The sequence below is a fragment of the Leguminivora glycinivorella genome, chromosome 21, assembly GCF_023078275.1.
Source record: "Leguminivora glycinivorella isolate SPB_JAAS2020 chromosome 21, LegGlyc_1.1, whole genome shotgun sequence".
NCBI classification, from domain to species: Eukaryota; Metazoa; Arthropoda; class Insecta; order Lepidoptera; family Tortricidae; genus Leguminivora; species Leguminivora glycinivorella.
The window spans coordinates 15,908,504-15,935,559 of record NC_062991.1 but is presented as its reverse complement, the minus strand read 5'-3'; the positions used below and the strand labels follow the sequence as shown (position 1 = coordinate 15,935,559).

The following is a 27,056-nucleotide window of genomic DNA, read 5'->3' as shown; positions in this document are numbered from 1 at the left end:
GGGATGGAGAGTGACATAGGCTACTTTTTGTCTCTTTCTAACGCGAGCGAAGCCGCGGACAAAAGCTAGTTTTTAATATATTGTGTTGTGGAGGTGGATAAACTTAGAGCCTATGAGTAGGTTACGTAGGAATGATATATGAAATATTGCAAGAAAATTATAATAATAAATATTGTCTGTGCTACAAAACCTATAATCTTCATCATAATCACCATTTCTATAACAGCATCCAATAACACGATTTCAGACGCCAGTCAAACCCAAACTGAACTCTATCGTAAATTACTCGATCGTATAGACATTTTGACAGAAAGATTAACTGCAGATCAAGTCGAAATTAGATCGAAATGTAATTTATTTCTAATTAATCGATTGCGCGTCATGTTAGGTATTTGTTATGACATGCTCTGAAGTTTTGACGTAAATACAGTGGTCCATTTCACAGAGACAATTGTCGCCCAACAGTGACACATCGCTGTACATTGCCTGTTCAACAAGGAAATTTATTGACGCTGAGGAACAATGTTACTTATCAATTATCATTAATATCAACCTTTATACCAACCATTGTAATTGCACAAAAGATCCCGATGGGGCGAAGTGTATCCGTAAGGGCCCCCGCAGATTTAAGATAAGATAAGATACTGATTTAAACTTTCACGATTATTACACATAATTATTTTTAAAATCGAATCAAGTTCGAAAAACTCGCGCGGCTGTCAGAAGGTGTTGATGTCATTTCAAGCCAGTCTTCTCCGAGGCCACGGGAACAACGCTGTCCCTGAAGCTTTGGAGGTCTTAATCCGAGGATTAAGTCCCGATTTTAATAGTTATTTGTTATACAAGGGGGCACGGGGTTGTATTTTAACGCCGAGTGTGGAATTTGTAAAAGGATTCGTTGAACCACAAGCGAAGGAGTGGTCAGTTTAAGTTTTTTACAGTAGTGTAACACAAAACTTTTCCCCTCACTATAGCGAGGAAATACGCGCAAAAAACGCGTTTATCACTGCTTAGTGCAGGTGGATTACTAGATTCACCTACTTTTATCAATTTTAAAGCAGTTAATTTGACTTTATTCAAGGTCAAATTACTTTACCCACTAGTGGATAAAATGCGTTTTTACCCGCTGGTATTAAAGGACAAAACACGTGTTTTCGAGCTAGTGATGGGAAAAAATAATTATAAGATAAGATATCATTATCAACCCAGAAGTAGGCTCAGAATTGTCAATGTCACTTTGGTGAAATAGGCCACAGGTCATGCTGAGCAGCTTTTTAACCCCCGACGCAAAACGACCGGGTGCTTTAAGTTTGACGTGTCTGTCTGTTTGTCTCTATGTGTGTCTGTCTGTTGCATCGTTGCTGCCGGCGAACGGATGAACTGATTTAGATTTAGTTTTTTTTTGTTTGGAAGCTGAATTACTCGGGGGTAATGAAGCCTTAGCCATGTTTAATGAGAATCGTTCTACTAAGTCAAGGGGTTTTTCAAAATTTTAATTTTGTGGTTAGGTTATTATCGAACGAATGTAGAACCTATAAATCCTACTGGATTGACGCCACTGGTTGAGTAAGGTTGGTGAAAAAATATACTAGTGTAGTGTAGTAGAAATAGAACCCTGTATCTACAATATTAAAATTAATTCAAGTATGGAACTAATTTAAAGACGTAAAAACGACGGGGTGTTATAAGTTTGACGTGCCTGTCTGCCTGTGGCATCGTAGCTTTCGAATGGAAGAACCGATTTAGGTTTCTTGTTTTTTTTGTTTGAAAGGCTGAATTAGTCGGGAGTGTTCTTAGCCATCCTAGAAATGTCCACTATGTCGGGTTTTTTTGAAAATTAAATATATGCCCATAATCGAGAATCCACGATACACTTTAATACAATACAAATTCACTTTATTGCACAACCTCAGAATTGTATATGTAGGAACCATCGATTTAAACTTCCATAGTTTAGATCGATGGTAGGAACACACACATTACAATAAACTGTATTACATTTAGTAACTTTAGTACATATATTAATTCACTCCCAAGATCACGCCCGGATAAATTAGTCTTTTCAGCTTAAAAATTAATTATTTTAAGCTACCACGGACCAAAATCATTAGTCCACTTTGTTGAATGAGACATAACTACTGAAGTAATATAAACATAAATCTAAGGATTACGACCAGCCTACTTGTTCACGGGTTTTATATGCAAAATGAACGACTATTTTAAACATCACCAGTGTCAGATCATTCTCTGGAATTCACGAGCAACCCGACTGGAAGAAACTAAATGTGAAATAAGACTTAAAGCCACAATAAAACTGGATATGTAGAGAAGCCAATCGTGGTTCGTAGTATATGGAAATACATACTTTTTATAGCACTAGTACTTACGAAAAAGCGATTAAGAGATATAGGATTGAGCATTTACAGTACCTACATATGGGGCTTTTTCCGCACTAGTTCAATAGTTCGCAAAATAGTACATTTTACTTCAAAACATCGTACGACATACGTGCGAAGAATGAATTCGTAACTCGGGTCGATTTAGCAATTTATATAAATAGAAATATTTTTATTCATGGCATAACATTGACAAAAGAAATAAAGTTACACGTACAGAAAAGAACAACAGAATATTATTTACAAATTATAAAAAAAAAAACATTAAGTAGGTAGGTACATATTTGCCACGATTTAGATCATCTATTTTATCATCACTGGTCTCGAATTTCCTCTTTTCCGCACCTGTATCTTAATTACTATTCTCTACAAGCCCTAATATTTCTCTTCTTGACCGCGAAAACCTCACATATATTGTTTCTTTTCATTTAGTAGGTTTTCGTAAGTTGAACATTGTCTACAATAGTCCCAAATCTCTCCAGAGTGGCGATATAGTAGCTAAAGGACACCTTTTCGGATTCCATATTTATTATTTAGTATGGTCAATGGTCAGTGAAGAAATTGGGGGGAGGCCTTTGTCCAGCAGTGGGACACGATGGGCTCCAAATAATAATAATAATAATAATCAGGATCATTCACCAGCAGCTTGCTCTTCAATACGGCCTTGTGGACCGCGAAGTACCGTACTACAAGTACTTACCTGCGCCAGTTCTCGAAAATGGTCGTGCTACGCTCTATTGGGATCGATCTATTATCACTGACAGGACTATTATAGCCAATAAGCCTGATACTGTCATAATAGATCGATCGCAACGCCGGGCCGTGCTCGTCGACATCACCATCCCCCATGATGAGAATCTCGTGAAAACCGAGAAGGACAAGTCCAGTAAGTACCTAGACTTGGCTTACGAGATAACCGCCATGTGGGATGTTGATTCGACGATCAATTGTCCCGATAGTCGTTTCAGCGAACGGTCTCATATCGAAGAGTCTCGACCAACATCTCGAAAGACTCTCGCTAGGTGGTTGGATCAAGGGTCAGATGCAGAAGGATGGTCAATGGTACTTAACTCTGCCCTTTAAACTTGTTTGGCATTGTCTAGCGAGAATTGTTTAATTTGACGACCGATCTGGCGCAGTCGGTAGTGACCCTGCCTTTACGCCACGGTCCCAGGTTCTAATCCCGGTAAGGGCATTTATTTGTGTGATGAGATGAGCACAGATATTTGTTACTGAGTCATGGATGTTTTCTATGTATATAAGTATTTATATATTATATATATCGTTGTCTGAGTACCCAACTACCCACAACACAAGCCTTCTTGAGCTTACCATAGACCTCAGTCAATCTGTGTAATGAATGTCCTATAATATTTATTTATTTATTATTTATTTAATTGTCACCTTGTCTACGCGCTCGCTGATATTTAATGTGTTGTTTCAAAATTCTTACCAAAAATAAAACGCTTTTTAACTTATTTATCACTTTATCAAACGAAACAATCACTATTTCTCACAAACAGAATGGGCGATTAACCACGTTATATTAGTTGCTAACATTATGACGAACAGCGGGGCAGACTGACAGAAAGAATGCGGACAGCTGCGGTGTAGAGATCTATAGGTTTATGAAAAGTTCTGTTTATTTTTAAACGACTATTTAGTAATAATTATAATTCTTACTAAATAGTCGTTTTGAAAATAAACGCTGGTCAAAAACAAATGTTTAACGCAATAAACGGACAGACTAGTCGTCGAATGGTAAGCTATTACTATCACCCATAGACACTCTCAACACCAGAGAAGTTGTAAGTGCATTGTCGACGTCCAAGACAGAATTGAAAACACACTCTTTTATTAAAGATTTACCCCCTTTTTCTTAAAAAAGTCACTGCAGTGATTAGTTAAAAAGTCTTTTTAACCCCCGGCGGCCCGACGCAAAAACGACGGGGTGTTATACGTTTGACGTGTCTGTCTGTCTATCTGCGTGTGTGTTTGTCTGTGGCATCGTATGGACCGATTTAGATTTAGATTTTTTTTGTTTCAAAGCTGAATTACTCGAGAGTGTTTTTAGCCATGTTTCATGAAAATCGGTCCACTATGTCGTGGGTTTTTTTCAAAATTATAAATTAATTTTGTGGTTAGGATATGTCCTTTACTGTCATGTTGACTTATGTATTTGTACTAGGGATGTACCGACTAGTCGCCGACTAGTTGGGAAAGCCGACTATCCGGCCACATTTTTAGTCGGCGATTAGTCGGCGACTAGTCGGCAAAAAGGGCCGCTTAGTCGGCACTTCATTAGTGATAGAAAAACAGTACAAAATTAAATTACCAATGTGAAAATTATGGTTGTATTATGTAACTATGTATTCGTAATTCCTTTTTTTTGTCAAAATATCAAATATCTGTATTTATCACAGAAATAAATATCCTACCTAGGATTATCAACTTCATAGGCAGGATCATCACTAAGCCGGTTGTCAAAAATGGAAAATGTACATAAATATTGTCATGAACCTTTGAGCTTGTAAAAAATCATGAAAAGCGCGTTCGAAAGACCAAAAATGACATTCAAAATGTGAATTTAGTCGAAAATTATGTTTTTATTAGTCGGCCGACTAATCAACCAAAAGCGCCGACTAGTCGGTAGTCGGCCTAGTCGGCCAAATCAATAGTCGGTGTCGGTACGTCCTTAATTTGTATCCAATTTAACCAAATCATAAATCTCATCATCAATCAAAAACATAACCACAAATTACCGAATTTATTACACTAAAAAAGTTTATTCCAACTGTCCTTATATATGATTGTGGCAATAATTCATTCGCTGTATTTTAGGACCATGTCAAATTAACTGTAGCGCGTCGCCACCCAAACCGCTTCGCATAAATACTGGGATTTAGCTGTGACATGGTTCCAAATTGTCGAGATCAAAGCTGTGACTAAGTAATATTATGCTGTATTGCATAATGCTCAAAGTATGTTAATGTTTTACACGTTTTAAATACAATGTGTTTAATTCACTGACGGCTGTCTTTAGTTGTTAATCTTTTTTATCCATACTAATATTATAAACGGGAAAGTGTGTGTGTCTGTTCGTTTGTCCGTCTTTCAGGGCAAAACGGAGCGACGAATTGACGTGATATTTTAAGTGGAGATAATTGAAGGGATGGAGAGTGACAGGCTATTTTTGTCTCTTTCTAACTAACCTCACACTTCCCTAAAATACTGTGATTTCGACTAGGCTAGGCCGGCAGAGTTGCAAGTCACTTACGGGAATTTAAGCTATAAATACGATCTTAATGTACGGTGAGCTGCAAAATTGCATGGAGAAATTATGAATGAATTAAATAATTTTATAGAATAACTTTCGTGAAATTTGCACTGTTTCCTGTATTTGGACGCGTCGGCTTCCCCTCTGTTCCTGCACTCACCCTGGCGCTCGCACTCCCCCGCGCCGCCGCCAGCCCCCGGCGCCCCGCGCCCCCACTATATACATTAAAGGCTTCCTAACAATGCTTTAAAGGCTATAACGTATGCGTGGGTGCGCGGGGCGCCGGCCGGGGCTGGCATCTTTTATGTAGGGTTTTAAAGATCTATGCACGACACTGTATATAATGGAATAATACTACGGGCGTAGAAAAAATATAATAAAGTTATGTGATACGTCAGTTGTTTACATGGGTCGCTTCAAGTTCACGGCTGACTTTATATAAAACAGTAGGTATAGTATATGCAAGATACACAAAGATATATTTTTATAGCGCATTTTCCGTTTTAGTTTTATTGTGATGGATTAGATTCAAAGCTCGTTTTATTTTCACGTGTGAAAATGTGAGATGAAAAAGCATCCATATTGAAAATTATGATGACGCTTGTCAGAAATAAAATATTACTTAGATGACTCATGCTAATTGATGCTATTGATGTGAAGAAAGAAAGTCCAACACTTCAGTGTTTCGCGGAATTTCTGGACAGCCGGGCTTGCCAACACATGAAATCGAAACGGTGTGGCGCTGACGCGATAAGAGCGATAGAGATAACTAGCTACAAACACGATAATATCGGAACGCCGTGTCTTGCGTGGGCGACGGTCGCGCGACCGTCGCGCGACCGTCGCCGTCGCGTCTCATACTTCCATATCGATAAGGTTTGATTTCGTATGCGTCGCATCGCCGTCGCGCGAACATCGCGCGACCGTCGCCCACGCAAGCCACGGCGTAAACGTTTGTGCATTGACGACGGGTCTGGTTCAGTCGGTAGTGACCCTGCCTGCTAAGCCGCGGCCCTGGGCATTTATGAAAACCTTCTAACTAAAAAAACTTTTGAAATCCTTCCTACTTCTGATATCGGATCGGATAATGTGAAAGCGCAGTGCACTTATACCACAGTATAATAAAGAGTACTATCGTACAGTATGGCCACTCCCGCTCCCCGCTGATAGTTCCGCCCACCCCCTCTCGGTTACCTCACAGTTACCGCCTGTCAAAAACGCGAACAGTCAACCTGTCATATCTCACTCATAAAAGCATGGTACGCGTTCACCTACACGAGCTTAGACTGTGTGCTAGGAACGCGCCTCTTTCATATATTTGATCGCCAGTGTCCGAGATGTGCTTATACTCTCGTTAGCAATATCAACTTGGTACCTACCGTCCCAGGTTGTAACTATTAAACGAAAAAAACTCAGGATATTTAGGGACGTGTTTATCAACATCAAATACGGCAGTACGCAGTATTTTTCTCCATAAAATTAAAACAACGTATCTACGGTAGTACGCAGCATCTTCGCTCGTGAAGCAACACGTATATCTACGCGATTGGCAGCCGCTATAAAAACACGCGGGTAGGTAAACGCGTATTAAAATAAATAAGCGCATTTAATTATAATTCCGGAGCAGCTGCCGCCAGCTCATGCCAAGACCTGGGTAAATGGAATCTCAAGGAATTGCGAACTTTTAACTACTTACTAACTTGAGAAATGGAATCTTGAGCGTTGCGAGGGTTTCAAGGCACAAAGATTATAAACACAACTTTTACACCGAGTGAAACACATTTTTTTCACTACATCAACACGAATAAAATACTTAACTGTAAAATATCAAACTAAATCAAATCCATCAATTTATGAAATACTAACTTTTTCTCCTTCACTCTCCATCCCTTCGACTACTCGTAAAAAAATCACGTCAATTCGTCGCTCCGTTTTGCCGTGAAAGACGGACAAACAAACAGACACACACACTTTCCCATTTATAATATTAGTATGGATTCATCGTTCAAAATCATCATTTGTAAGTAAATTCTAACAGCCAGTGTAAGACATCAAGTTAAAATTAAATTACTTTGCATTCTTGTGGATAAAGTGCAATTTTTAACCGCCGCCTCAATTCTCTCAGGGAAGGTGGTTCTCAATTCGTTTTTTTTTTTAATGTTTGTTCTACGATATCTCCGTCGTTACTGGACCGATTTTGAAATTTTTATTTTTAACCCCCGACGCAAAAACGAAGGGACGTGTTATAAGTTCGACGTGTCTGTCTGTCTTTCTGTCTGTCTGTCTGTTTGTCTGTCTGGCATCGTAGCTCCCGAACGGATGAACCGATTTAGATTTAGTTTTTTTTGTCTGAAAGCTGAGTTAGTCGGGAGTGTTCTTAGCCATGTTTCATGAAAATCGGTCCACTCTGTCTCCACTATGGGGTCGGGGGTTTTTTCAAAATTTTAATTTTGTGGTTAGGTTATTATTGAATGTATATGCATACAGATTGGTCCCATTTTTCTCAGAACCCAGTTCTGATGATGCCTGGAGAAATCGAGGGAACTCTTCAAATCTGAAAGGCACACATATGGTGATTTTTGTGTTTTTAAGGAACAGCATGCATTTACGTACGGAACAGTGACACTTGGTGCAGTGGAACTGCTGATGATGATCAGAACGGAAGTCCTCAAATCTGAACGGCACGCTTATAGTGACTTTGGTATTTTTATAAGAACAGCATGCAGTTACGTCCAGAATAGTGACATTTGGTGCAGTGGAACTGGCTGATGATGGTCAGAACCGAACTCCTCAAATCTAAACGGCACACTTATAGTGATTTTGATATTTTTATAAGAACAGCATGCACTTACGTCCAGAACAGTGACATTTGGTGCAGTGGAACTGCTGATGAAGATCAGAACGGAACTCCTTAAATCTGAAGGGCATACTTATAGTGACTTTGGTATTTTTATAAGAATAGTATGCATTTAAGTTCAGAATAGTGACATTTATTTAGTTATGTTAAGAATATTGAGTTTTCAAGTCAAATTTTATCAAGCTTCGAATTCTTATAATCGGATTCATGAATTTCATGAGGAATTGAGGAAACTCCTCAAACCTTAACGATATACGTATATTCATTTGTATTACCATCAAATGATTAAAGCATTAAAATCAGTTTAAAAAAAAATACCTACACATTTCTACATAATCCAACATTCGCAAGTAGCTTTCACCAGAACCCCAAAGGCGGCGGTTTTTTTTTTCTTAAAAATTATGCTTTCCGTTTTCGAAGAATCATGAGAGTCTTTACAAGTTGGAGTAATGAATAAGTTTTTTTGCAAAAATTTCATTTTTGGAACAAGCTTTTATCGCCGTCTGTACCTTTCTTTCAACAGTCATCTGCTGCTTTCCGAGGCGTTTCTAAAAACCCCTTACTCGATGGGGATACGACGTTTCATAATAGATAATAAAGTTCCTATGACCACCTTTCTGCTCCATGATACCATAATATTGCATTGTCACGTGATTTACATATGTGTGCAAATTTCCAGATCAATGAGAAACCGGGAAGTGGGTCAAATTTAGCTTCTACGTTTTGACCCAAACTAACATACTAACAAGGCAAGTTAAATAAAAGCTTGTAAAAAGATATTTTTTAGACAATTAAATCAAATTAGTAGCAATAACTAGACCACCCCGTATTATCATTATGAAATACGTAAATATATTTGGCGGTTATAATTCTGGAAACTGGAACAGATGTAAGATATAACCCCGTCTATCTCCGCTTCAATTTACCTGCGAACACTGATTCTACGATCTCATGATTTAGTTTTATTTCATTCATACACATACAAATTAGTTTTTATCAGGTAAAAAGCAAAAATACTTAGGAGAATTTCAAGGCACAACATTAGCACTAAATTTTGCTACACCAACGAAAACCATAATTTTTTCGAAACTTTAGACCACAATCTCCCCTGTACGCAAGACCGTGTCGCCGCGAGATTTTATATCATTAATACAGTTAGAAGAAGACCATCAATCTCCCGCGGCCATCATGTGCTAGGCCCTGATGTGGTTTAAGATAACTTTAAGTTTTTGGGCTCGATTAGAACATGAAACATAAGACGTATATACAATATAGATCGGATATTGCAGCGTCAAAAAGTTTTTGTTTGAATAAACGTCACTTTTGGCACAGACAGATTGTTACCATATCGCAGTGATATATATTCTTTAGTCCCTATGTGAAGATAGGTAAGGACATTTGTTATCAGCTTATCGACTATCAGTAGTATCACATATTTTTGCGGATATTACTAATGAGTTTAAGTTCTAAGTACTTAGATTTGTGTAACATCGTCACACTATTTATTGTGTCTAGCTTTTGTTAGAGAGGGACAAAAAGTAGCCTATGCACTCTCCGTCCCTTCAACTATCTCCTCTTAAAAAATTACGTCAATTCGTGACTCCGTTTTGCCGTGAAAGACGGACAAACAAACAGACACACACACTTTCCCATTTATAATATTAGTATGAAAGTATGAATTATAGTAGATCTGTCCGCATGCTACCTCAAATATGAGCATTAGACCTAAATATCCAGAATTCTAGAGCACAGCGAGAAATAACATCTTCATTAAGATGTGGATAAATTATCGAGTTTACTTTGTACCGTCGGTCCATCATTTTAATGGTGTTTAATGCGAATTGCTGGTTTATGCTGAAATGTTTGTTTGTGTGGTTGATTCATGAGACAAGAGCTGATACGACCCTAGGAAATTATACTGATTATTTGCATTTCAATGATACGATCCAGCAATTTCTAAAATCGTAGCCTACAATAACTAGTTAGTTTGAATACATGACATGTTTTGATGATGACTATATGGTATAATTTTTATCGCCTATCGTGTCATGCAGCGCTTTCGTATATGAGAATGCGACAGACATAATGGTGACAGGCGATAACTAAAAAGGCAATTAGCCCTATAGTTGAGACTGAAAATATGTCATGTCTTGTGAATTTAATTACTTTATTTTATCCATACTAATATTATAAATGGGAAAGTGTGTGTGTCTGTTTGTTTGTCCGTCCTTCACGGCAAAACGGAGCGACAAATTGTCGTGATTTTTCAAATGGAGATAGTTGAAGGGATAAAGAGTGACATAGGCTACTTTTTGTCTCTTTCTAACGCGAACGAAGCCGCGGGCGAAAGCTAGTTTACTATATTAATGTCAAACAAGCATATGGCCCACCTAATGGCTGCTGGTAGATAAGCAGTAACCGTAGTCTATGGAAGCCTGCAATATCTTACATGACATCTGCTATCGTGTGCCTTACCGAGCCACCAAGTGAGATGGTATTCACAGCTCCCATATTTATTTACAAAAAAAAAAAAAAATATTTTATTTTTAAAACGTACCATTACAATTTTCCATTTTGATGATCACTTTCTGGACTACCACAAACATTCATAACTTCGCATTAAAAATTATAGCTAATTAAACCCGTATGATATAAACCGCAATAACACGTGCGCACGCGCCGGAAATAGCGCGGCCGTTTTTGAAAACATCGCGACGTGATATATGCAATAAATAGTCATAAAAATGCTTCAGACGTACTCAATGTGTTTTTATAGCGAGTTTTAAAAAGTGTTAATAAATATTATTATAATAAACAAGTTACTAAGTTTATAGTGGAGTTAGGTTAGACTATTACAGAACAATAGCGGCAGATGGGGGGGTTGTTTAGCGGGTAGATTTGGGGTCTCATTAGCCCTTAACAAGGAGTCCCACATAACCACTCGGGTCCTTCCCCGCACCCGAGTGGTATGCGTAATGCATTTTTCCCCTCCTAAACAAAAAAAAAAGATTCGAGTCTAGGACATCTAGGTTAGAGATTCGAATCTAAGTATAGATTTTGAGACTGTAATTACTGAACTAGAGAAAACATAATATTATATGTGTTGTATTGTATGTTCTGTCATAACGTAAGATATTTTTTTAATACGTACCTAAAAAAAATATAAAATTAAAATAGTCATTAAAAATAAACTTCTCCATAAATAGAACCCACGTTTCTATTTTACAAAATACTCTCGTCTAAATTTTATAGTTATTTGTTATACAAGGGGGCAAAGTTGTATTTTAACGCCGAGTGTGGAATTGAAAAACGAGCAAGTGAAAGGATTCTATAGTTGAACCACGAGCGAAGCGAGTGGTTCGAGAATAGAATCCTGAACTTGCGAGTTTTTTAACACACGAGAAGTAAAATACATTTGCACCCGAGTGTAACACAAAACTTTTCCCCTCACTATAGCGAGGAAACTACAACGCAAAAAATGTGTTTATCACTGCTTCCAGTAGTTCCACAGGTGGTAAATGATCTTTATTAGTAGATTCACCTACTTTTATCAATTTTAAAGCAGTTAATTTGACTTTATTCAAGGTCAAATTACTTTACCCACTAGTGGATAAAATGCGTTTTTACCCGCTGGTATTAAAGGACAAAACACGTGTTTCTGAGCTAGTGAGGGGAAAAATTGATTAATTCAAGTTTTTTTACTCCTGGCGCATAATTATACATACGATTGACCCATCCGGAATGTGTATTTAAATTATTAAATATTTAATTAATATTTTTTAATAATCTCAGAAAAAAGGTTTTACAAAACACGTTTGTAAAATTAGTTTATATGTATAAACAGTATCTTTATTATGAAATAAAAACTTATGTATTAAATTAATTTAAAATGTTATAGTAAAAAAAAACAGTGTAACTAGTAGTGTGACTACTTAAAAATTAAAATATTTTCTATGAAAATAATTTAATTTGTTCTTAGTGTAAAAAACAGACTTGCTTTTTTGCGTACCTAATGTAAATGCTAATCCTTATTGAATATGAAAACTGCTTCAATTGAAATAAATCACATCCAATCCGTTCTACGAAAGCGTAGCGCTACGGCGTAGCAACGAACTTACCGGAACGATTCATACAAAACAAACTCAAAAACCTAATCTGTGCAGTGTAAATGTAAAAAAGAAAAAAAAAAGAAAATTCGTACTGCCGCCATGTTTCCACCAACCGTTTAAAAAAAATCGCACTCACTCACTGGCCACTTTCAAAATTTGAATTTGGAATTTTCGAATAGTCCGTGCGCCGTTGCGCTCTGCGACCGACTACGCACTACTCGGGCCAGTTTAATAAAATTATATTTTTATCCAGGAATATATTAATTTCATTTGAGCGTTCGACAGTCAACTGTCAGTTATGAGCGAAGTTTCCTAAATTGTAATGTTGGATAAACATGTTTTGAGGCAGTGACCTCGGCGACCTTTTCTCCTGATATTTTGACCCTAGTTGCTATTTAGAATGTGTTTATTTAGTTTTGAATTTGATTGAATATATATTTGTGGCTGCTATCAGCTGGCTGGTGTACTACGCGTTACCAAATGCTATTTTGACCATTAAGACCTCGATTGAAACTCAATATGCACAACAGCTGTACCCTTACTCAGAGTTTTTAATGACTTGTAAACATTATCTTGCCTGTATGTTACGAACGTCAGATTTGAACTTTTAATAAGGTGTTACCCAGAACTTAAAAAAAAAATACTGTGTTTTATATCCATTCAGTAAATTAGAGTCTCTATTAATATTAATAAACTAAATATTAATTTTGAGTATGACAAATATAGAAATTTTGAGGTTTGTAAGAAATACAAGTAAAAACAGCTCTCTCTCTCTCCGCTCTGCTCCGTTCCAATACCTAATTTAACATTTTCGTTCAGACACAAATTTTAATAAAATGTATGACACACCTTAAAAAAATGTCGCAAAAAATTCCAAAAATAAGTTCATTAATAAAACTAATGCAGCCATGTTGGTGAGTCAGCGCGCAAGCGCGAGGTGCGTCCGCGCACGACATTTACGACGCCATCGACAACATTTCATAATTTTTATACGCGCACGGCGTGTTTGGGTTAGCGACAGTTTTTAAACGGCACGATTCGGGCTTTGAGACGTGAGAAATATTAGATCGTGATACGATATGAATACGAAATTATTCGATTCGAACAAATACGTAATTTATGACACTGACATGGGGATTTGAGCTATGCTAACTTAAAAATACTGTACCTAAGTTATTCTACCTCTATAAAAATTAAATTATCATTTTACAGTTCCACAAGTAGTACCTATTTTATTTTTGGACAAGTTATCTAAAAGGAACATAACCTTTTGCAGCCATCCCTCTATTTCTATACAGCTACTGTTACATTAAAAAAAGAACTGTAAATCAAGCTATGTAATAATTATAAGGCCCACCCACATGACACAGACATGCGACATTTCGGACGAAATACTTCAAGTACTTTACGAGGCATTTTATCGGTCTGTCAATTTATTTACATGCGTTAAGGGTTATTTATCCGGCGTGGCGACGAATTTATTAAGACGAGCTAGTGTTCATTTGTAATAAATTTAAAAAACGTCTGTCGGCGTCAAAATGCGTATTGACGCAAAAATGTTCGGAAAAACGGGCGTATTTTCTGTAGATTAGAATATTTTTTTATGACTTTCGTAATACAAATTAAATTAATAGAAAGTTTTACCATGCTTATTGCTCATACTCATAAGCATAAATAATTCATGGTTTTTTTAAATTCGTATTTATATGTTATTCGTCTAAAGATAAGTACTTTTAAAAAGACCTTTCAAGCCTGCTATGGACTCTGCAACATCTCAAGATATTTTAGACTTATATTGACCGAGATATAGACCGTGATTACCTTTTTGATTTTTGTCGAGCTCCCGATATTACGACGCATTTACATGCATCATGATCACGGAAAACTGAAGAACTGAAGTTTTTATTATTTATTTTTACCCTGTTGATTTCGTGTACCGTTCCAGGTGATCTTTTTGGATGCCCCGGTCTGAAACCATCTCAAATAGAAATACATTTATCAAATGAAATCTACTTCCCCACAAGCCTTTAGTAAGACACAATTTGAATTCCGTGAATATACTTTTTTATGCTCTACTTACCTGTGTCAGTATTCAGTAAACATAAAAGCAAATGGCGTCCGAATGCAATCCGAGAGTGAATCACAATATATTTTCACAATGAAGTAAAATGCGCGGGCGGAGCTAAAAATGGACTGTCACTAAAATGTTTTGCCCGAGTTTTTTGCCGATGATTTGTTTACACGAATCGTCACATCTCTGACCTTTCTTTCGATCTTTAAATGACCTATCCTATGGAAAACAGCGTTGTTGGTAAACAATGATTTGGATCGCCAGGGTAAAAGGGGGCCGATTTTTCAATCTCGGCCATTCGATTTCGTGAAATTCGTTCAATAAGATCTCCACTACTAGCGATTTAAATTCTACTAACAGAATCCAAAACGAGTGGTCATTACCACTAGTTTTAAAATTACTAGCCGTCCTTTTTCAAAAATAGCATGACGTCGTTTTCCACAGACTTTCGAACGGCGAATTCGTGCGTTCGAAATTCAAATATCGATCCACAGATGATTTCATCGTTTACGATTTCATTTCATCTGTTTATTTATTTATTTAAACTTTATTGCACAGTAAAAATATAGTTACAAAAAGGCGGACTTAATGCTACATGGCATTCTCTACCAGTCAACCTTTAGGCCAAACAGAGAAGACCAAAAAAGGTGCGGGATATGTAAAGAACACTAAAGACTGATTGAAAATGAAAATGAAATGAAAATGAAAATGAAATACCCCTCAGTTGGGTGGGGGTATCCACTATGGGACCGGCAAGAAACTCGGCGGGCAACTTCTTTTCAAAACATTACATCTTATAATTAACATGCATTAAATAACAAGATACAATTTAACATGCAAAAGTATTCATCAAAGAATATGAACAGACTAGGTACTCTATGGAAATTAATTTCAATAAATTATATTATTGCTTAATAATACGTCGTTCTTCTTCAGAGAAAACATATCAAATTGTCACAGAAGAAAAAGATAATATGAATCTCAATATCATTAAATATGTAATTTACCTACACAACATAAAATATTTGATGTGCTTTCTTATCTGAACTGTGTCCTCTATACATAATACAATTATTTTAATTGCTATTCGTTTTTTGTAGTTTCTGGTTCGGGCCATGCATGTTTGTCTGTCAAATAGTCCTCGACTCTGTAATAAGCCTTTAACATCAATGTTTTTTTTAAGTAGTTCTTAAGAGCTGGGAGGGGTAATCTCAAAGCAGTGCCAGGTAACTTATTATAAAAATGAATGCATTGCCCAACAAATGACTTCTGTACTTTACGGACACGAAACTTCTTTATGGCAAGCTTATTTTTGTTTCTAGTGTTATAATTATGGATATCAGAATTCTTAGTGAAACAGTCTAAATTCTTAACAACATAAATTATACTATCATAAATGTATTGGGAAGCTACAGTTAAGATATTAATTTCTTTGAAGAGTTCTCTTACTGATTCACGTGTTCCTAAGTTGTAAATAGAACGAATGGCTTTCTTTTGTAATACAAAGATAGTCTGTATGTCAGCTGCTTTGCCCCAAACCAGAATACCGTATGACATTACACTGTGAAAATAACTATGATACACTAGGCGAGCTGTCTCAACATTAGTCAGTTGCCTGATTCTCCTAACGGCGTATGCGGCTGAACTTAATTTGCTTGCTAGTTTCTTTATAATTATGAGGACTCCATTGTAGATTTTTGTCCAATGTTAAACCAAAGACTGATTTAGTTTGTTAATTAAATGAAAACTGTAAAAAATACCTACCGAGAAATTAAAAATGTAAGGCTTGAAGTTTCTCCTATCCTGTATCTGCGTTAATAAAGATCATAATTTGACAGGGCTGCTATTTAAGATAATTGCTTAATTCATTAAATAGACAAAAAATAGACTTCTTAATAAATAATTCTATAGGTAGTTTGCGGATTTCACACGGCAGAGATGGCCGAGCCTATCTGAAGTCCTACATTTAACACGGAGATAGCAAGTTCAAATCCTGACTTACATCAATAACTTTTCCGAACATGAGACCCGTGAGACAATATGACATTTATTCTACCACTAGGGTTTTGTGAAGAAAAACATCGTAAGGAAACCTGCATACATCCGTGAAGAAATTCAAACATCTCCGTGAAGTGCGGAACCACTTATATTATAATGTGAAGTTTAAGCCTCCGCCACACATAAAGCTTTTTGATAATGTAGCGTTAGCGGAGCGGAATGCGCGCTCGTTAGTTCCCACCGGCGTCCGGTGCACGCAGCGCCAACGTCCGGCGCCCTGCTATCATTGCGCTCCGCTAACGCCACGCTCTCAAAACGCGGATGTGTGGCGGAGCTTTAAAATAAAGCTCACAAAAATCTAGACAAGACAATCCAGAGGAAATGACAGAGTGTGTCTGAGTGTTACATAAACTGTATTTTTTACTGTGTTAATGAGAAGCGGAAGTGGTAGCAAATGGTGCATACTCTTGGCGTACACGCTCAATGGAATTTCATTTTTTGTTTTATAAAATGGCTAAACAGTGAAATAATGCCAGCAATAAGAGACGTGTGAAGATAATTTACAAGGGTTCAATAAAATTTTGAAATGTGTCATATTTATAAGAAAGTAACTGATTTTAGGGTTCAGTACCTAAGAATGAAAGAATCGGAACACTTATAGGATCACTCGTGCGCTCTGCCTGTTTGTCACGTCACAGCCTAGTTTCCCCAATACCGCTGGCCTAATTCGACTAAAATTTAGTTTTTTTTTTAAAGCTTATAATTAGGAGGTATTGATATTGTGTCCCACTGCAGAGCATAGGCCTTCCAAATAGGCTACTTGACCCTTTTTTAAAGTCTGTCTTATATGATTAAGTACTGTCCAATTAACCGAAATAAAATATTACCATATTTTATTATGACCAAAAAATATTTTTAAAGTATACTTTTACGTAACCAGGTGAAAACAACACAGTCATGTTAATCTGTAGATTATCTGCGCATCAGGTCATTCTATTCGAAAACAACATTTTCTGACTTTTTAAGTATGAAGGCATAAAGTTCAATATGTCAGTGATTGTTTTGACATGCAGTAAGGTTCGAATTCGATGACGTCACTACATCGCTGACAGCGTTTTCGGTGGCCAAAATAAATAAATAATTGCACACATTTTTAATCGAAAATACGTAGTCATCATACACTTTTAATAGCCAAAATCTATAAATATTGTTTTTTTATGTCAAATACTACAGAACACAATCATTTAAAATAATAAATAAATAATTATTATAGGACATTGTTACACAGATTGACTGAGGCCCACGGTAAGCTCAAGAAGGCTTGCATTTATCGTGCCAAATTCGGAGTCTAGTGGCTTATTGTCCGCCACTCGTCACAGCTTTGTGCGTGCTCTCTTCACGTCTTTCCACCTTCTCATTTTTGGTTATTAAGTGTCACAATTTTATTTTAAATAATTTTAGGGCTTTTAGTTTTGAAGTTATTTGAGAAAAAGGCATGCCTTACCTATTTCTCAGAAAGTATAAAGCCTAATATTTTGAAATAAATACAAATTATTTTCTGTTAAAGGTTTTCTCTTGTAGGTCAATAGTTAAGGTCAAGCGTGTTTTCCACTAAAGAGAAAAAAATTGACTCGATTTTAATGATTTGGATACGAGGGCCCTAAACTTCATACCAAGCTAACTAAATCATGTTTCTAGGGTCAGTAGACCTCCAGTAGAATCTAGTCTTAGGTCCAAGACGACTATGAGTCATAGAATGCTCTCGCCTGTCATAGCCTGTTGACAGTACAAAACAAACGACGTGGCGACCATCAGAACACATCTTAATAACCGCAACACTGCCAACGACCAGAAATGAGGGGACACCGCCAAATAGCCAGATCTATCAAGTTTACCAGCATTTATATTTAAAATCTCAGCACCTGCTGGCATAAAACATATGCGTCATACTCCAGCGAACAATTCAGAACTAAAATGACATAACTACCATCAAATTTCATAACATATCAGCCTTTTAACAGCGAAAAGTAAGAATGTATATACATATGTGAATCCGCTCAGAATAATGAAGACGTATAATTCTTAAGCGTCATAGGTCTTTAAGACGTTTAGTGTAAAGAAGAAATGAGATTATTTTTTGGACAGTGCCCTTGAGTTTTATGGTTTTAGGGCGAATTTTATTGATTTATTCTTGATTTTATCTTACAGGTGTTTACTTTCTGGTATTTTTATCTTTGTATACGGAAGATTGACATATTTGGTAAAATTCCCCTAACTCTTGCGCGTTCGGAACTTATAGATTTTTGTTTTTCGCGGTATTGTCAAAATAAACACCGGTTCGATTCAAAGAATTTAATATTTGAAAAATTACCTCTAGGTACGATTTTGATCGTATAATTATGTCAATGTGATAAGAGACGTTATTGTTTGAATAACCAATGTGGCACACCCCTTAAAATTAGAAGTTTGATTGGCCATTTATCGTTGACTAGAACTTATAACTTAGAATAAGAGGAATAAAACGATTATTAAATATTTTACTAATAAGAAAGGAAGTGGAAAGAACTGCCCGTTCGAAGAATATTTACTTGTTATGTTAGATATAATAACAGCGAAATTTAATGACGGTTACTAAACATAATTATATTTTTATCATTTAAATCTACTCGTATCATGTGTACAGCTTTACACGAATGGTGATGAACTGATGATACTGATGAAAGGATAACAATAACAATTGTACTTTTTTTGAACAAATATAACAATTTTTGATTTTGATTTTGATTTTTGATTAGGAACTGCTTACATTCGTTATGAAGATTCTAAATTGTCCAGTTTCAATCTAGTGAAATTATTGAATTAATTACAATATTTATCGTAGCCTATATTAAATAAAGTAACTGAAAGTTTATTTTCATAATTCATGCACTTTACAGCATCTCTGTTTTGATTTCGTAAGTCTCAACTCCATCTAGCGGTGTAAAGCCAAAGCTTCAACACATTTAGCAAGCAGTCGCATCTCAAACCTTTAACGTTTGCAACGAAACGTGCTAGTTCGGGCGCTAGCTGGCAGATGGCGCTATTTTGGAAAACAAAATGATCATAACATAAATTAAATAGAAAACCACAAATTGTAGCCTTTAGTAATCTTTGTTGTGCTATCATAATTTAGATGTTACATTACTTTAAAGAAGAACTAGGCCGAATAGTTCTAATGTTTATTCTAAAAGCTACATTAAAATGACAAAGATCAATTTAACATAATTATTATCCTATTCATGTGTAGGAGTTGTGCGGACAAACTGACGAGAACAATAAAACCTTGAAAGATGAGCAGGCTTAAACGGACAACACTAAAGTGTCAAGAAAAGTCTCATCATCTTGATTACAATTAGTGTGTATAAAACCCAAAAATATAATATGATTATCATAGTTTCAACATAGCTGAATCACACGGACGAGGAAGGGACAAATAGACACAAGGTACAGTGAGTTGTAAAAGTGCATGGCGAATTTAACAATGAATTCACTCATAATTTGTCCATGTAATTTAGCAGCTCACTGTACAAACAAATCTGTGTTGCACGCGGTATGTGGACAAAAAACGTACATAAACAAGACAAGACATGGACACCTGGATATATTGGGTCACACGGACATACCCATTATAAACCGCCTGAGGTCTGGCTGCCGAAAACTTGGTTGGAAAAAGTCTGTAACATGTGTAGCTAGTGAAAGGAAGAATGTCGTCACTACTTTGAAAAAACCGGCCAAGAGCGTGTCGGGCCACGCTCAGTATAGGGTTCCGTAGTTTTCCGTATTTTTCTCAAAAACTACTGAACCTATCAAGTTCAAAACAATTTTCCTAGAAAGTCTTTATAAAGTTCTAGTTTTGTGATTTTTTTCATATTTTTTAAACATGTGGTTCAAAAGTTAGAAGGGGGCGACACACTTTTTTTTCCTTTAGGAGCGATTATTTCAGAAAATATGAATATTATCAAAAAACGATTTTAGTAAACCCTTATACATTTTTAAATACCTATCCAACAATATATCACACGTTAGGATTTAAATAAAAAAAAACACCCTCTTTATGTGTAGGGGGGGTGCCCTAATAAAACATTTTTTCCCACTTTTTATTTTTGCACTTTGTCGGCGTGATTGATATTGTACCAAATTTCAGCTTTCTAGTGCTAACGGTCACTGAGATTATCCGCGGACGGACGGACGGACAGACAGACATGGCGAAACTATAAGGGTTCCTAGTTGACTACGGAACCCTAAAAAACTTGTATCTTCTTCTGTCAATGAAAAGAAAAATGTAATAAGTATGTATGCAATGCATATAGACTTACTGCGTTTTAACTTTGAGGAGCAGTGCGAGATACGAGATTTTTTCAAAGTAGTGACGATGTTTCTGCATTGGATGGAATTAAAGCTGTAAATCTAGACATCGTTTTATTTAAAATGTTTAGATTTCGACCGCTCAATTTCGTGTACAGAGAAAAGTAGACCTCCTTGCAAACAATTCGTGTGCAACTACTTTTCTCTGCAGCTGATTGTACCTACGAGTATTTTGTTCTATGTCTATATCGCCACTACTAAGCATTTCTAGTCTACTAATGAGATTGAAAACGAGTGGTCAAACCCACTATGTTAAGTGTAATGGATTGCATTTGAAGTTTTTAACAGATTTTCGAGTGACAGTACCAAGAACTACAAATTAAAAAATTGTTTTGCGATATTATTTTCTTACCACTTCTGTAGCTAAAATGTAAAGTGAAGTTTTTTCATCTTATTTCGGAGGCTCAGTCAAGATTATGGCCCTAGTAGGAGTATTGACGACTGATTAGACTTATTTATAGTGTCTTTACTATATTACCTTCAAGAAGCTGGCTGGTAGGCAGTCGAAGGGAAACCTTCAGAGAGGAGGCGTAGGCGGAGTCGATGTACCAACGCGGGTCGCGCTGCTCACCCAGCCTATCGTCGCTGCCTCTGTAACGGAAAATATTGTACTTAGTTACCTACATGACATGTTTGAGGCATGGGCATTTTCATTTGGGTCTCCCCAATTAGCTTGTTAACAAAAATTAACTCGCTGTGAGTTTTGTGGCGACAATTAAGCATAAAATATGTCTAAAAATTTACTTTTTTCATATTCTGAATGTAGATTATCGCTTAAAGTATACACAACTAACACAAAAACAATATTTTTATTGAAATTTCATGCTTAATTATCGTCACAAAACTGGCAGTGAGTAAATTTTTGTTAACAACTTACGCTAATTGGGGGATCCCAAATTCTGAAAATGCTCTCATATGTAATAGAATAGACTAAAAACCCAGAGCCGCCAAATCTTCCTCGTATTCTCAAGGATGAAACTTTATATATCGACGTTAAATGTCTGCATATTAGCTAGTTTTTTTTTTAAACACTAACTTTCCTTCATTTCTCTATACTGATTTTTATATGTGCTAGAAAATAATGTTAAGAATTGATAAATTTTTATTTCATCATTTCCTGACCGCTTCCCTCGGCCGTAGCTTGAGAAATCAGGGTAAGTTAGAGAGACTTTAGAGCGTCTGGTAAAAATTACGGCCGGCGGAAATAGTACGGATATGATTCTTATTTATATGTATTGATATAAACTAACACGATCTTCACTCATATTATTAAATTAAAACGAGACTTAATCGCGTAAAATTTACGCGCGAACGTAAGTTTTACGCGATTAAGTCCCATTTTAATTTAATAATATGATTCTTATTTGTAACAAATGGTTTTCTGTGTGTTTGTGGTAACGAATAAATACGAGTATATGAGTGTGCACGGGAAAACTTCCCACTTTGTCGATTGCTATAAAGCCGCTTTGTCAGTTTATTCACATAACGATACAAGTCACTCGCCTTAATGGTAACCGACAAAGTGGGACGTTTTACTAAACACACTCACATATATTCTATTCTATAATGTAACATCCCAAGTGGAGATTCAAGAGATGGGACCACCTAGACAAATGGACACTAAATAGAATACAGGAAGTGACCTAATCGAAAAATGTTTTTTTTTTAACGATTATTTCCGATATTCAACATCCTTATCTCTTATGACATTGCTATTGCTATTTCAGTCCAAAGAATCACAAGAATGAAGGAAACATAACTCAAAGTTTAGAAAGTTCATAAAAACGTCGGTGAACGTGAACCTTGGGAAGGTGTTGATAGCAGCGTCGGGCACGATAATAATAACATAAAAATGCGCGCGTCTGGGAATCGAACCATGACCTTGTCTAACGTACCAAGTACACACGTATACATGTATAAAATACATTATTTTAGATTTTTGGACCCACAATCAGCTACTACTCGTGTGGTAACAGTCTATTTCTAAGTCCTAAGGCTATTAAGTCCATCATCTGTCCACTTATTCGTCCGACCTTTGACTTTGAAAGCCCTTTTTTGACAGAAGTTTTTACGTTATGTGATACGATTTTTTTTAAATAAAATAAGCGAGGTAATAAATCATTCTACGTCAATTTTGTAGCTTAGATAGTAAGATCAAGCCTTGCAAGTATGGATATCATATCATGCACTTAAATGATTATAATAATGGTAATTATAGGGTTTACAAAGTCCAGTGGATCAGTTAAACTAGGTATAATACGGTATAGAAAACTTCGCTTAAAGAAAAATATAAATAAAGGAAAATCAGCTATTCAAACTAAAATTTTACACGTAAATTTGACAAAAATGGACATTTTTCGTTGAAAAATGTAACAGAAATAGTTTTAATAATCAGAACAATAAATTATACATTGTTTACAGTAACCAAGCTTGCCAACTGAACTCCAAGTCATTCACAAAACAATGAAATCTCCCGCAGAAACGTCGCAAAAGAGGTTATGTCAAACCAAAACAATACCAAAAGTTCGCATTTGCAACACGCAAGCCGAAACACAAACGAGCAAGGCAATATTTACCGTGGATCCATATCGATCGTCGATTTATCTATTCATGAAATAATTCGCGAACGATATTCAAAATAAAAACTACATGTTTCGACCGTAGATATGTCAAACTAGACTATTTCGGGCGAGCCAAGTTCACGTTGGTTCCGCGGGAACATAAATATATTCTAAAGTTATAAACACAGCGGATATTATGTCTGAAGAAATTTTCAGCTGAAGTCTGCACGAACCCTTAAGAGCTTTCCACTTCTTGCCAAGATGGCGCTTGTGTGCCATTGATCTTAGTCTTGTAGTTTGACTATTCGACAACAGATGGCGTGATGTAAGAAAAAGCTTCATAGATAAAACTTACGGGAGCTTTTATTGAGGATTAGTTTGTTCTATTCGCCGCTAGATGGTGTTAAAAATCAAATCTTGTAAAATTTGTATTTAATTATCTTATTCAGAAACATGCCCGTAGATCATTCATTGTATGGCGAAATTGTGTATCTGTCATAGATCGACAAAAAAGTCCGCATTGGCATATCATTCACGGATAACTTACTTAACTATCATTTACGTATAACTTTTTTTTTTTTTTCGTTATAAGAAAAGAAAACATACAATAAAGTTTTGTACTTATCTGCCAAACTGCACAGCAGTTTGTTGGCAGTTTGTTGGGACTTATTACTGTATAACCATTTTTAATGATAACCCCCGTGCTTAGCCAAGGCGGGCCGCTATACCTTCCAGTTAAATTCAAAACTTATTTCAACAAAGACAAATGAACTCCTGCCAACGTGCCATGCCTCCCGACAATATGTCACACAAAACGTACACACAATAATAGCCAACTAATTCACAATGAGAATTGACAAAATAAATATAATTGGTTATGCTAACGTGACAGCGGGTAATTATTCAGGCAGACAAATAGATATTAATTAATATCATTAGATTGAGTAGTTTTGTACCTGTGAGCATCTTAGAGGCTATTGGCCGTATGGATGTTTCTTCAAACAAAAACGTTCCTTTCGACATTGACATATCCGATCCATATCGCATCCAGAGCTAATATTCAACGTATCTTAAAATTCGAATAGATCCCTGGTGTTATTTAACCCCTGGAACGCCGATGTCAAAAAATTTGCTACTGAATTAATAACCTTATTAAATTTGTTAATTACAGTTTAAATTGTCTGTGACAGATCTGGAACAAGGCGTTCGAGGGATTAAGTGTGCTAATTAACCCACCTTTTTGATGTTTTAAGGGGTTCCGTGCTCATATCAAGTCAACGGTTTAGTTTTGTTGGTAAACCATTTTACAAAATGAGACCTCGAGATAACCCATCTGTATGGTAGAAAACTGAAGTCCTTATTTGCCAATTTTTAGGGTTCCGTAGTCAACTAGGAACCCTTATAGTTTCGCCATGTCTGTCTGTCCGTCCGTCCGTCCGTCCGTCCGTCCGTCCGCGGATAATCTCAGTAACCGTTAGCACTAGAAAGCTGAAATTTGGTACCAATATTTATATCAATCACGCCAACAAAGTGCAAAAATAAAAAATGGAAAAAATGTTTTATTAGGGTACTTCCCCCCCCCCCTACATGTAAAGTGGGGGATGATATTTTTGTTTCATTCCAACCCCAACATGTGATATATTGTTGGATAGGTATTTAAAAATGAATAAGGGTTTACTAAGATCGTTTTTTGATAATATTAATATTTTCGGAAATAATAGCTCCTAAAGGAAAAAAAATGCGTCCCCCCCCCTCTAACTTTTTAACCATATGTTTAAAAAATATGAAAAAATCACAAAAGTAGAACTTTATAAGGATTTTCTAGGAAAATTGTTTTGAACTTGATAGGTTCAGTAGTTTTTGAGAAAAATACAGAAAACTACGGAACCCTACACTGAGCGTGGCCCGACACGCTTTTGGCCGGTTTTTTTTTTGATGTGGTATTTTATTTTACGGAATCGGACATTTTTAATCAATTTCTCGACTGCGGTTTAATTTGTTGTTAAACCATTTTACAAAATCAGACCTCGAGATAATCTGTATGGTAGAAAACTGGAGTCCTTATTTGCCAATTTTTCAATCACGTCAATGTTTGGAAGTTTTAACCTTTCCGTTATTTTTTACCATTATTCCAGTAGAGTTTCAAAAATAATCTAAAAAGACCCGTAATAACAACAGAAAAATCACTTAAAAACCACTGCTTAGCACGCCCGTAACTTATTAACTTTAGTATACGTTTATGAATAGGGTTAGTCTGTTATAGGTTTATCTTTGTCTCTTCGCTGCTGAAATGACAAATCGTATCAGGTATCAGGATAAATCGCAAAGCTTATGTACCGAACTTCTACACCCACATACTTATTTACTTACTTACTTGAATAAACATACTTACAACTAACCACCCTTTAAAAATAACCCGTAGATTTGGCCTTGTGATTGTCTAATGGTAGTAGAAGGACCCCTCGATATGAACCATAGCAACCCAAACTCTTTAATGCGAAGTAGATACGACTATTGGACTCATATGATTAATTATAACTTAACCCACTAATTAAAACTCAGCATAATTTTGTGAAAATTACGTTAACTTGGACGAATAGGCAAAAGACGTGGAGATTATGTTAACGCTAAATAACGCCTGTGAAAGATGTGCGAGCAAAGTAACATACGAACTTGAACAGGAAAAAACCTATAGGCGCCAGACATTTTATTCATAATTTTGGCTTATAAATGGTAAATAATATAAAAAATATTTTAGTAATCATCCACTACGCCCTATTAGTAGTTTCAATTGGGCTCGAAGCTTGCGTTGTGGTTTGAAACTCCTCATCTCAACCAAACTGCTCTGTTGAGAATCCTATGCCAAACCAGAAGGGCTATCTATCTATGAACTAACCCCCCTTTTTATTTTGTTTCATTTTTCCTAGCTAACCCCCCTTTACCCCAATACTGCTAATAGACCATAACTTCTCGACCCTTTCACTGTTTCAACGATACACCGAGTAAGAAGCTTCCGATTGAAAACCCAAGAAAAGTAAGCTTAATCACTCCTCGGAGCTTTCGGCTTTCCATCAGTGGACGGCGCCCGCATGCCACTGGTCCCTAAACAAACCCCAGCTAACACTCAATGATCGCTGTCACATGAAGAATCAGAAATTGCTACCACAATTATAAATTACACTTAGATGAATTAAACAGTAATAACTCAAAGCTTTTTCACACTTCGATAATAAATATGATATTGAAGTTTCATTATACCAAGAATAAACACACGATATTATTTATAAAATACCTTCTAACACCCAGTAATTTTGTTCACAATGATTTTAGATCTTGAATTTAATTTATTTTTAGTTATTAAATAAGATAGGTTTTTATACAGA

General features: G+C 36.1%; 1 protein-coding gene across 1 annotated transcript in view; it reads right to left on the bottom strand.

The window, feature by feature from the left end:
* LOC125237436 (filamin-A-like) overlaps positions 1-23,826 on the bottom strand; it is a 58,916-nt gene extending 35,090 nt beyond the window's left edge. Inside the window, 3 exon segments of the mRNA XM_048144504.1 lie at positions 20,371-20,421; positions 21,591-21,703; positions 23,689-23,826. Coding sequence (XP_048000461.1) covers positions 20,371-20,421; positions 21,591-21,703; positions 23,689-23,699 — 175 coding nt within the window. The 5' untranslated portion in view covers positions 23,700-23,826.
* Between the last annotated feature and the right edge of the window lie 3,230 nt (positions 23,827-27,056).